The sequence below is a fragment of the Fringilla coelebs genome, assembly GCF_963513975.1.
Source record: "Fringilla coelebs genome assembly, chromosome: 1".
NCBI lineage: Eukaryota > Metazoa > Chordata > Aves > Passeriformes > Fringillidae > Fringilla > Fringilla coelebs.
In genome coordinates this window covers 89,503,464-89,514,286 of record NC_140028.1, presented here as the reverse complement: position 1 = coordinate 89,514,286, position 10,823 = coordinate 89,503,464, and the positions used below count along the sequence as shown (strand labels likewise).

At 43.8% G+C, this 10,823-nt stretch overlaps 1 protein-coding gene across 1 annotated transcript; it reads left to right on the top strand.

Moving 5' to 3' along the window:
- The first annotated feature begins 588 nt into the window (after window positions 1–588).
- On the top strand, window positions 589–9,794 carry FAM8A1 (family with sequence similarity 8 member A1). Its single transcript, XM_084201212.1, has 5 exons — window positions 589–1,107; window positions 5,444–5,564; window positions 7,826–7,949; window positions 8,168–8,307; window positions 8,620–9,794. The coding sequence occupies exons 1-5, from the start codon at window positions 618–620 to the stop codon at window positions 8,762–8,764; spliced, it is 1,020 nt and encodes a 339-aa protein (XP_084057338.1). The 5' UTR covers window positions 589–617; the 3' UTR covers window positions 8,765–9,794.
- The last annotated feature ends 1,029 nt before the right edge of the window (window positions 9,795–10,823 follow it).

Genomic DNA, 10,823 nt, shown 5'->3' with positions numbered 1-10,823 from the left:
ACACTGGAATGGGCCGCCCAGGAAGGTGATAGAGTACCGTGCCTGGAGGTGTTTAAGGAACGCCAGGAGGTGGCACTCGGCGCCCTGGTCTAGTTGACACGGGAATGTTCAGTCATAGGCTGGACTCGATTACAGAGATCTTTTCCAACCTAAATGACTCTGTGGATTGTGGGGGTTTTGTTCTGGGGGTTTTTGTTTGTTGGTTTTGGTTTTTGTTTGCTTGTTTGTGTTTGTTTTGGGTGGTTTTGGTTGGTTGGTTTTGGTTGTTGTTTTTTTTTTTTCCAGAGGACGAACATGATATGTGATAGGGGGAAAGATGAAAAGGGGGAGATAGAGGAGGAAAAAAACCCCACAACATTAATACAGGAAAATAAAACCGCAGAACTTGCGCACCGTGAGGAGCTCCGCAGGCCGCTTCGTTCGCACGTCAGGGGCAGCCGCCTCTGCCTCAGCGCCCGGCGATACCATCTCGCGGCGGGGGCGAGGGGGAAGCCTGTTTCTCCCCTGGCGCGGTGCTCTCCTCGTTAGGCTATTCTCCCCCCCACTCCGCCGCGATAAGTGGGAGAGGCGAGGCGCGTCTCCGGCGCACGCGCGGTGAACGCTCAGTGCCCGCCGCGATGGAGGAGGTGGCGGAACGCGGCCGGGCTGGCGCTGGGGCGGCGGCGGCGATGGCGGAGGGAGGCAGCCCCGCCGGAGAGGAGACAGCCAACGCCAACGCCGCGTCCTCACCACCGCCGTGCTCCTCTCCGGAGGGCGGCGGGACGAAGCCACTGAGCGCGGCGGAGTACGCGCGGCGCGTACACCAGTGGCTGTGGGATTCGTACTGCGGGTACCTGGGCTGGCAGGGCTGCCCACCCGCCTTCCTCGCTGCCGCCGCCGCGCAGCCGCCCCCGCCCGCCGCCGCTGCCTACTACAGCCCCTTCTACCTCTTCGCTCCGCCACCGGCACACACGGCCTCCGCTGGGACGGGGCCCCGCGCCCCCGCCGCTGCCACCCCAGCCTGGCCGGGAGCGGCGGGCGCGGTGTCCCCCCTGCCCAGGGCGGCCTCCGGCAGCGCCGCCAGCACCAGCGGCAGCGGCTCCTCCAGGGACACGGGGCGGCCGGCGGGTGAGTGGGGGCCGGGGCTGGGCCTGGGGAGGAAGGGGAGCCTGATGAGAGTCGCAGCTCCGGGAAGCAGGATCTGGAGGGAAGCCGGGGGTGTGCGACGTTGGGAGTCGCTGCGCTTCCGTTGGCTGCGGCCCCGGGCATGTGGCTGTGCCTTGTGACACTGGGTGACAGCCCTAATACCGAGGTCGTAAGTCCGGAACTTGGTCCATAAACAAGTTTGGATACAGGGTGACAGCCCTAATACCGAGGTTTTAAATGCAGAACCTGATACATAAGCAGGTTTGGGGGAATTGACTTGAATATACAGCTTACCGCTTCAGAGCTTGTAAAGATGTTTTCTTGCATACGCAGGAGCTGATTTTTTTCTAGCGGAACTTATTCTTGTGGTCGCAGGCTTGTAATGCATCTAGCTTTATAAGTAGCCCGTCTGGATTATGAAATCTAAACTAACTTTGCCTATTTTAGTGAGCTCTTGGTGCTCAATTAAAATAATTTTGTCGAATCGAAGCAGAGACGTGAAAACATGCTGACGTTGAACAAGCTTAGGCAGTGGGATCCGAGATAAACAAACGTCTGTTGCAGCTGTAAACATTGAAGGCAGTGCACAGCAGGCCTTCTGTTTATATTTTTCAGGAATAAAGCAAACTCTGATCACATGAGAGGTAAAACCTGGAGCAGCAACAACTCCTCACAAGTCGAGGAGTGCCTAGGTCACATTCCTTGAGTGTTTGTACCACTGTGAGCAATGGTAGGAAACTGTGGAGGAGAGCAGTGCTGGTGGACTTTGGAAAAAAGCCAGAGCTCGTTTCTCTCTGCAGGACAAAATACGACATTGCTGATCCGTGACATTATTTATAAACTTAGTGGCCGTGTGTGGAAGATGTTTTTTGTTCCTTTTTCCGTATTTCCAAGGGAAAGGAGCCTAGCCTCTGAGCTTGTTTCTTTCTTATGTTTTTAGGCAGATTTTTTTTAAACATGATTAGGACACAGAACAGTATTTTCTGTAATTATGCCCTGATTCTGTTATAGTTTGGTTATGAACTGATGTTACCAGTCATTAAAGGGAGGGCTGGACAAAGGCTAGGCTGAAATGATTCTTGGAATTTTACCTGTTTTTTCAGGAGCTACTTCCATATGTTAAAGGTTATTTGGGGCATCAATAACATTTCATGCTGCTGAACATGGTTACTCTGAATATTGTATACTATTGCAATACACTTCACCTTCTTGAGGGGACTAGATATGTGATGCAGTGATACAATACAGTTATAAACAAAGACTGCTGTGCTGATGCTTTGGCTTCAGGTTGCAGATGGATATATCTGGAACAGCTAAAGTGATTATGGCTCCTTCTTCCTGCTGTAGATTATTGCCCACACAGCAGTGAGGCGAGGCAGGGCAGGTCATATATCTGTCCTTGTGCCAGTGCAGTTTACAGCCCGTGTGCTTACATAAGCTGAAATAAGTGACAGCTTATGTTAATGTTGAGGATTTCAAACTGGAATGTCAAAAAGTGGGATTGTTAACTGCCTCTGCCTCTTCAGTCTGCCTGCAGGTGTGTGTCAGAGCAGCAAAATTTAGCAGCAGCCTGGGCAGTGGCAGGCTCTTTGTGGACAGTTGCCGTGATTTAAGACACTTCCTTGCCTGGCCTCTCACTGCAGGAGATTACTGCTCATCCACTGGGAACAGGAGGGCAAAAGGTGCATCCATGCCCAGCTGCCCTGTGGCTGACTGGTGCAAACTCCTCTTAAGCACTATGTGGATGTAATATCCTAGACATTGAGCTGGATGCATGTTGAATTTGGCTGTCCTTGCTGAATAAAGAGTAACCCTTGGCAGAAGAGTGGATTTCTGATACAACGAACAGCTTGAATCACTGCAATGTAAATCTGCCAGAATCTAAGGGTTGCCAGGGTTTCTTAATATGATGGAGTTAAACATAATTTGAATACTTATTTTCCTAGCCCCATGTAGCTGCTTCTTTAGGCAGTCATTTAATTTAATTTATTCAATGGTGAATAAATCAGTCTCTGCCACCAACTCCAACAAATGTGCTGCTTTTGACAGAGCAGATGAAAGCTTTCACCTGGCGCTTTGTGCTCAAGCCAGGATTGGGAGACTGGCTATGTTCTCTCCTGCCTTAGTTGAAGAATTGCTAATTAGAATTAGAGAACTTGGACAGGCTTTCACAATGCCAGTGGAATCCATTTTAGTGCTCTACATGTCTTGGTTTGACACAGGCCCAACTCCAGGCACCAAGAGAGTCACTTGGTCACTCTCCTCTGCCACAGTTAGGTAAAGGAGGGAAAAAAGAAAAAAAAAGGAGGGTTTCTTCAGTGAGATAAGGACAAGGAGGACTATTTCAAGGGGAAAACAGGCTCATCTTTAGTTGCAAAGTGAATTTTTTTTCTAACAGAATCGGAGGAGGATAATGAAAAGTAAAATAAGCCTGTAAAATACCGTTTCACCCCCAGCCCATCCCTCCTTCCCACCAACAGTGCAGGGAAAAAGGGCATGGTCAGTTCCATCACTGAGATTTTCTTCTGCTGCTCCAGAAGAGGAGTCCTTCCCCTGTGAGACTGTGGTGTCCCTCCCACAGGACACAGCTCTCTCTGAACTTCCCCAGCCTGGGCCCACTCTCACGAGCAGCAGCCCAACCACACCTGCTGCAAATGTGAATCCCTCCCATGGGCAGACAGCCCTCCCAAAACTGCTGCAGCACCGGGTGCAGTCCTCCCAGGACAGGCTGCTCCAGCCTGGAAGCAGGGACTCTCTCTCCCACTGGGTCTCCCACTGGATCACAGCCTTCTCCAGGCATCCACCTGCTCTGGCACGGGCACCTCTCCCACGGGCTGCAGGTGGATCTCCGCATCCCCTGTGGATCCCTGTGGGCTGTAGGGACACAGCTGCTTCACCATGGTCTCACCACAGCCTGGAGAGGAATCTCGGCTCTGGCACCTGGAGCACCTCCTGCCCTCCTTCTCCATGGACCTTGGTGTCACCATGTTGTTTCCCTCACATATTCTCACCTCCTCCTCTTCTCTAAGTAGAAGCAAAACCCATTAGTGTGTTTCAATTTTCTTCTTAACTATGTCATCACGGAGGCATTACCAGCCTCCCTCAGTGGCCCAGTTTTGGCCAGCAGCATGCCCATCTTTGTAGCCCCCCTGCTACCTAAAACCAGGCTGCTTGATACTATCGATGCAGAGTGATCAGTGCAGCAGGTATGAAATGAAGCTGTATAAACCCAGGTATGTTAAATAACAGCTGGCTCTTACCTGATCTCTGCTGGATTCTTCTTACCCTGTTTCAAAGTGCTGTGGGCTTTTGACTTGGCTCTCACAGCTCATGGGGCCATGGCTGGCAGCATCAGTCTCAGCAGCTGAACTGGGGAGGCTTATTCTAAATGAAGTTTGATAATGATTTTTGAGACTAGAGAGTTGTGATTTTCTTTCCTCCTTTGTCCTTACTCTCTGTGGCGATAAGTAGTCTCAGAAACAGTAACAAAACCAGTCCCTGTTTCCACAGGTTCCATCTGGTAAGAGAAGGGCATTTCTAAGTGAAGTTTTGATGTCAGTCATTGCATGCTACATGTGAGAGTCATGTTTGTCCTTTGGAAAAATAGAGGAGTAACTGGGTCCAGATGAAATGATTTTGCAACACTATTTCTTGGAAACTTTCTAAGACACTCTCTAATATTTTCTTTGCTTAAATCACCTGAGTAACAAAAGCTTGTGACTTCTTCCTTTGTGCCCATTTGCATGTGGCCAGCTAAATAGGAGAATGTGTTATGTTTTCTGGCTGGGGGTAGAGCAGTATGCTATGTTTTATTAAAAGTAATGTGTAGAAATGTTTATGTCAAGTATTTTCATTCATTTCTGTTTGTCTTTGAGTGGAGATAAAATAGTCTGTGTTTTACTCTGAGAACTGGTACTTGATATATGCAGAAGCCTTGGTACTGAGGGATAAAAAAAGTTATAGTAGGTCTGATTTTCTTTTTAATCTGTTCTCTATGAGAATATTCTTAACAAAAGAACACAAAAATGTATCTTCTGTACTTCAGTTCTTTAGCAGGGTATGATTTTGCCTGTGGTCCTAATTATGACAGACTCAGTTCTGAAACAGTTAAAGTTCTTCAAGAAGCTTCTTCTAATTCAACTTAAGCAATTCAGATTTTTTTTTATGCATACATCTTTAGAAATTTTCTCAAAAAACATGTGAGCAGAGCTCTAGATTATGTTCTTGTAGAGAGGTTAATGTGGGTTTTGCTTTAGACATTAGTGTTAACTTTGTTAGTGCAGTAAAATCTGGGTAATGTGAACTATTTCTGTTGCAGGTCGGGAGTTCCTTATCCCTTCACTGGCACACAGGTTCATAGCAGAGATGGTGGATTTTTTTATTCTGTTCTTTATAAAGGCAACCATCATTTTAAGTATTATGCACCTCAGTGGAATAAAGTAAGTTGAACAATTTAAAGCTTTGTTACATACAGCTTTAAGCTTTTCATGCTCTTTGAGGTGTCAGGTTGTATTTATGGTATGTTTTTGCATATGATATCATTAAATAAATGACAGAAGTTGAGGAAAAGCACCACTAGGCTAACTTCATTGCAAATACATCCTGATTTTGGGTTAGCTGATGGAAACACAGACTTTGTACTGTGGTCTGTAGGCTCTCAAACTCACTACTAAGGAAAGATTAGACTTGCACATTTATGGAGGGGGAGGAATAGTAAGATTACAAAAAAGTTCATTTGAATTTTCAAAGAAAAAACATTGACAAACTTTTTAAACAGCCTTTAAAATGTACTAGATCTGGCTGGGATTAAGTTAATTTTAGCATCTTTCATGTTAATGTATAGCATCTTCTGTGGTGCTGTTTTAGATTCCTGACCTAAACAATGCTAACCCCACAAAAAAAAAATCTGATCAAGCAGATCAGATATGTATGTACTTTGAAAATACAGCCTGGTTGCTAGGAATATTGCCACACTGCAGGCTTCTCTGGGTGTAAATTGAGTTTCTTAAAAAGTGCAAGTAAGCAATGTGTGTGTCAACTGTGCACTAGACTGAAAGTTTTGTAATTTCACATTTTTGTACACAGATGTAGTAATTTACCTCAAACACTTCCTTTTTAAACTGCTTCTTTAACTGTAGATATCTTTCTTGCTCCTTAACTCTCTTATTCTGCTTCGGGTTGGTGTAATCAAATATTCCACTCTGATTAAGAGATGAGGTCTTGGTGCAGTTGATAATTCCACTACTGTACAAACACATTTTGGAACCCAGGCTTTCTGCTTAAGAACCATCCAAACGTTGCCTGAGTGTAAAGTGATAACAGATACACAGATAACATCTTCCAGACACTTTCATCTGTGGCTAAAAAGGGGTGTGGAAGAGGGTCAAGTCCAAACCAATAAATACGTCAGTGTAAATGATCGCTGGGTTTTGCTCAGATAAGCAGCAATTAAAATGCCAAACGTTCATTTCTGTTTAGTGGCCAGATCCCATCACCTGTAACCTGACAGTTTGTGTTTCCACTTTGCCTTTAGTAGGTGGAGAATGATACAAAGTGAAGTACTGGAAAGATGGGGAACAACTAAATGTATATTGCTGCTGTAAAGTGATGAAAAGAGTAATTTACAGCATTTTCAATATTAATAGTTTTGTGAGACAGTTGATTACAGGGAACTTCAGAGGGATGTTCTGGGGAGTTTTCTGCTTGAGAGACATGGTGTGCTTGGGGTTAGGCTGAATTGTCATGGAAAACATAGGCCCTCACAGGCTCAAGAAAGACACTTCAGGATAAAGCTCTATTGAAAGGAAATGCAGGTTGTGCTACATTGGTTTTTTAATTCCTGGGTTATTTGGGGTTTTTTTCAGTCCTCAAGTCTGAATAAAAACGAGGGCAAGTAGCACAAATATTAGATGGACTGTTTCAAAGTGGGACTGCACAGCTCTGTGTGAGCCTTAATTAGATATATGAGTGAAAAATTCTTGCCTTAGAGTGTTGCAAGTATATCCATTCCAGGTATCAGATAAGAATGTTACATCTGTGGAGTTTATCTTATAAAAACCCGCCATTAATTCCAAATGGATGCTTCACATAGCTTTGTTAGGCTAAAAGCCTTAAGGTTTCAATTGCTTTATGTTTGAATCCTCCTACTGCATACCAGGGTGCCTCCAGACGAGTATGGTGAGCCGTGAAGAATGAGAATGAGGAATCCTGATGAGAACCCCAATCATGCAGAGGAGAATATAGGGCTCCCCTGATTTTTTAGGGAGACTGCCAACTCCTCCCTTGCATTCGTAAAGAGTGCCCTTTTCTTTTTCCTTGAGTGTAGTGTAAGAAGATACTTGGAGACTTGGATGCCTTCCATTTGTATCAAATTAGATGATTATGTGCAGAATCTGTTTACCTCCCAAGAAGTGTGAGAATTTTCAGAACAATTCTGCAGCTCACTACCCAGGGACACCATTGTGCAAAAGTGGTAATAAAGAATGATCTTTTCGTAATGAAAAAGACAAAACAAACTAGGCAGTAACTCAGAAGGAAACTGAGTGTTCTGAATTTTAATGGCTTGTTTAGTATCAGAGAAGGCGCAAGGAGCTTTTGTTCTCTTATAATACCAGAACAGAGGGAGTGAATTCTGGTACTAAAGGGGTAACACTGGTGTTGGGAGAAGGATGGTTTTAAAGTTCAGTTTTATTTTGTACAGGGACATCTCTAAATTTGCCATGCATTACATCATAGAAGAAATAGATGAAGATACGTCCATGGAAGATTTGCAGAAAATGATGATAGTAGCTCTCATCTACAGGTTATTAGTCTGCTTTTATGAGGTAACTACTCATAAACATTAACCCCTGTAATTAATAGTTGTGAGTTGTTGAAGAAATGGTTTTAAAAAATAATGTTATCATTGGCCAATAAAGTAAATCCTCTTAACGGTATTTTGGATTGTGTTGAAGCTTATGACATAGTTCAGAGGATAACCAAGTTTGGGAGACCTGTCAACAACACGGTGATGCGTGGACTTAAAATAACCTTTCTTTTACAGATAATCTGTATTTGGGGAGCAGGTGGAGCAACCCCAGGGAAGTTCTTGCTTGGTCTGCGAGTTGTGACGTGTGAAACTTCCGTACTTATTGCGCCCAGCCGTGTGTTAGTCATTCCATCTTCTAATGTCAGCATGACAACGTAAGTGCTCCTGGCTCAGTCTCACTTCATTCAGGTTCACAGTGTCGAAAGCGTGTGATTTGGAAGGAAGTTCACCGTTGCTTTGTTGTTGACCTTTGCAATAATTCGACTGCAACAGCTATTGTCAGATTCTGTGATCTAAGAGTAAAATGGTAATTATTCAGTCACATGGAGTATTTTTCAGGGTAGGTGGTTAAATCTCCTCTAGAGCTCGACTCTGTGCTGCGCAAAACTTGGGCGCTAAACTTGGAAGTTAACTAATGTAAGCAGAAAAGTGAAAGTAAGGCACTGAATGTTCTATTCTGATTTCAGGTCCACAGTACGAGCTTTGATCAAGAATTTTTCTATTGCATCATTTTTTCCTGCGTTCATTACACTGCTGTTTTTCCAGCATAACAGAACCGCCTATGATATTGTAGCAGGAACTATTGTGGTCAGAAGAAATGGAGTCAGATGATACCAGAAATGAGATTTCCAGACTGGTTCTGAACATCCCCTCCAAACCCCAGTGAATAAAGACCTACCCCAGAACTGAAATTGAGGTGTCTGTTGGAATCCTTTGCCCTAATTAAATAGGAACTGATTCAGAAGCTAAAGAAAATGTATGGTTCCTGTATGATGCCAGCAACTACCTTCAAAGTATTGGAGTTTTCATAGACGCCAAAGAAGTTTGGGAGAGAAAATACGTATTAAATCCAGGAGTATTAACCTCTGACTGATGAGACAAAACCTGTCTGCTTTAACTGTAAAAAGGAGCTGTTCTGTTTGTCAGTCTGTGGAAAGCAGATCCCTAGGAATATGCCACCTTAAAAGAAATGTTGCTCCTACAGTTTTGGATGTTGACAGATAATTTGAAAATGAAGCTCTTCTCCAGGCAGTTGCCTGTCAAAGGATATGGGGGAAGAAACCTGCAGTATTAGACAGGAAGGCAAATGATGTTAATTAAATTGCCATGTATTTAGAGAGAGCAGCAGTGGTTATCAGTGTCTTTTATTATTGCTTCACAGATCATATTTTCTCACCTTTTAAGTATTTTCTCACAACATTGATGTGAAAAAGTTTTTTTGCATGATTGTCTCAAGCACTGTCACTTACTTCACTTGTCCAAGCTAATGAAGAAGTGAAACAATAGCTGCTTTTTCCTCTGGGAAGGGTATGTTACACTGCAGTGTTAGTGATCTGATGTGTGTAAATAATTCTGGAGCCATCAACAGTACAGACCATGCTAATGAAAGGTAACTTTTTTGCTTCTGTTTGGAGTGAAAGCACTTGTCTATTTCTTGCATATAATGCAGAGCAGAAGTGAATGTGTTTCAGGAGCATGCAGAAAATATTAACTGAGATGTGTTATGGGTGTAAATCTGCAGAAGTACAAAATACTGGTTAATTTTCACTTTATCATTCTGGCTAATTGTTTGTATATTCAGAATAACTTAAATACTGAATAAAGAAACCTAATATTTTGCATGACTATATCGCTTCAATGATTCATTCTCATGTTATTAGTATCTCAGGGAATTAATGTAAGCAATAGTAATGTTTTACTGAACTCTGAGTCTGGAACTCTTCAGTCAGTTTTTGTATGTTCCTCTGTTAGGCTTAACATGCCACTCAGTGGCTGCAGTTCTCGCCCTGCCTTCAACTTTGCACAGGGGCTTGGTTGACAGTAGAAATGTTTGAGATCATCTCCAGGTGTATTAACTTAATCATTAACATGTTCATATGCTGCAATATTTTTGTTGTGTTCTTCTGTGTATGACTGTATTGTGCATGCATTTCAGTTTTCATTTGGAATGATGATTCAGGACTACATCCCATGCTTATAGTTGCAGAATGTTTTGCCATCCATTACATCTCCAGAATGAGGTCACTAACATTTCAGAAAACTACTTTTAAATTTTTTTTTGAAGGAAAAAAAAGTTGTCTTGGATAGAACACTGTTTTTAGAGCCCTTGCTTAATCACCTTTTTTGAATACTTCCAGGAATGGTGATCCTACTACTTACATGAGCAGCCTCTCCAATGCTTGACAGCCCTTTCCATTAATTTTTTTCCATAACATCCAGTCTAAATCTTGTGACACCAACTTGAAGCCATTTCCTTGTCCTACCACTTCTTACCTGAAATGAGAGATCAACCTTGCCCCACCCCACCCCCAGCCTCTTTTCAGGCAGTTGTAGCGAATAAGGTCACCCCTGAGCCTCCTTTTCTCCAGGCTAAACACCCCCAATTCCCTCAGCTGCTCCTGACAGGGCTTGTGCTCCATTCTTTCAAAGACTTAAGCCCTGAGGTCAGGCATGGTGATCAGCCTGATGAAAGCCAAAGCTATCAGAATCACTTAAAAGTAATTTCTAGGATAATTTTTGCCTATTACAACAAGAACTTCTATTCTCTTTACTCTTGCAGTGACCTAAAAACTAGGATTCAAAAGGAGGGGGATGGGGGAGGAAGGGAAAAGCGACACTGTTGGCTAAAACTTTATTACTACCAATTCAGGTATAAGGGAAGGTATCTCTT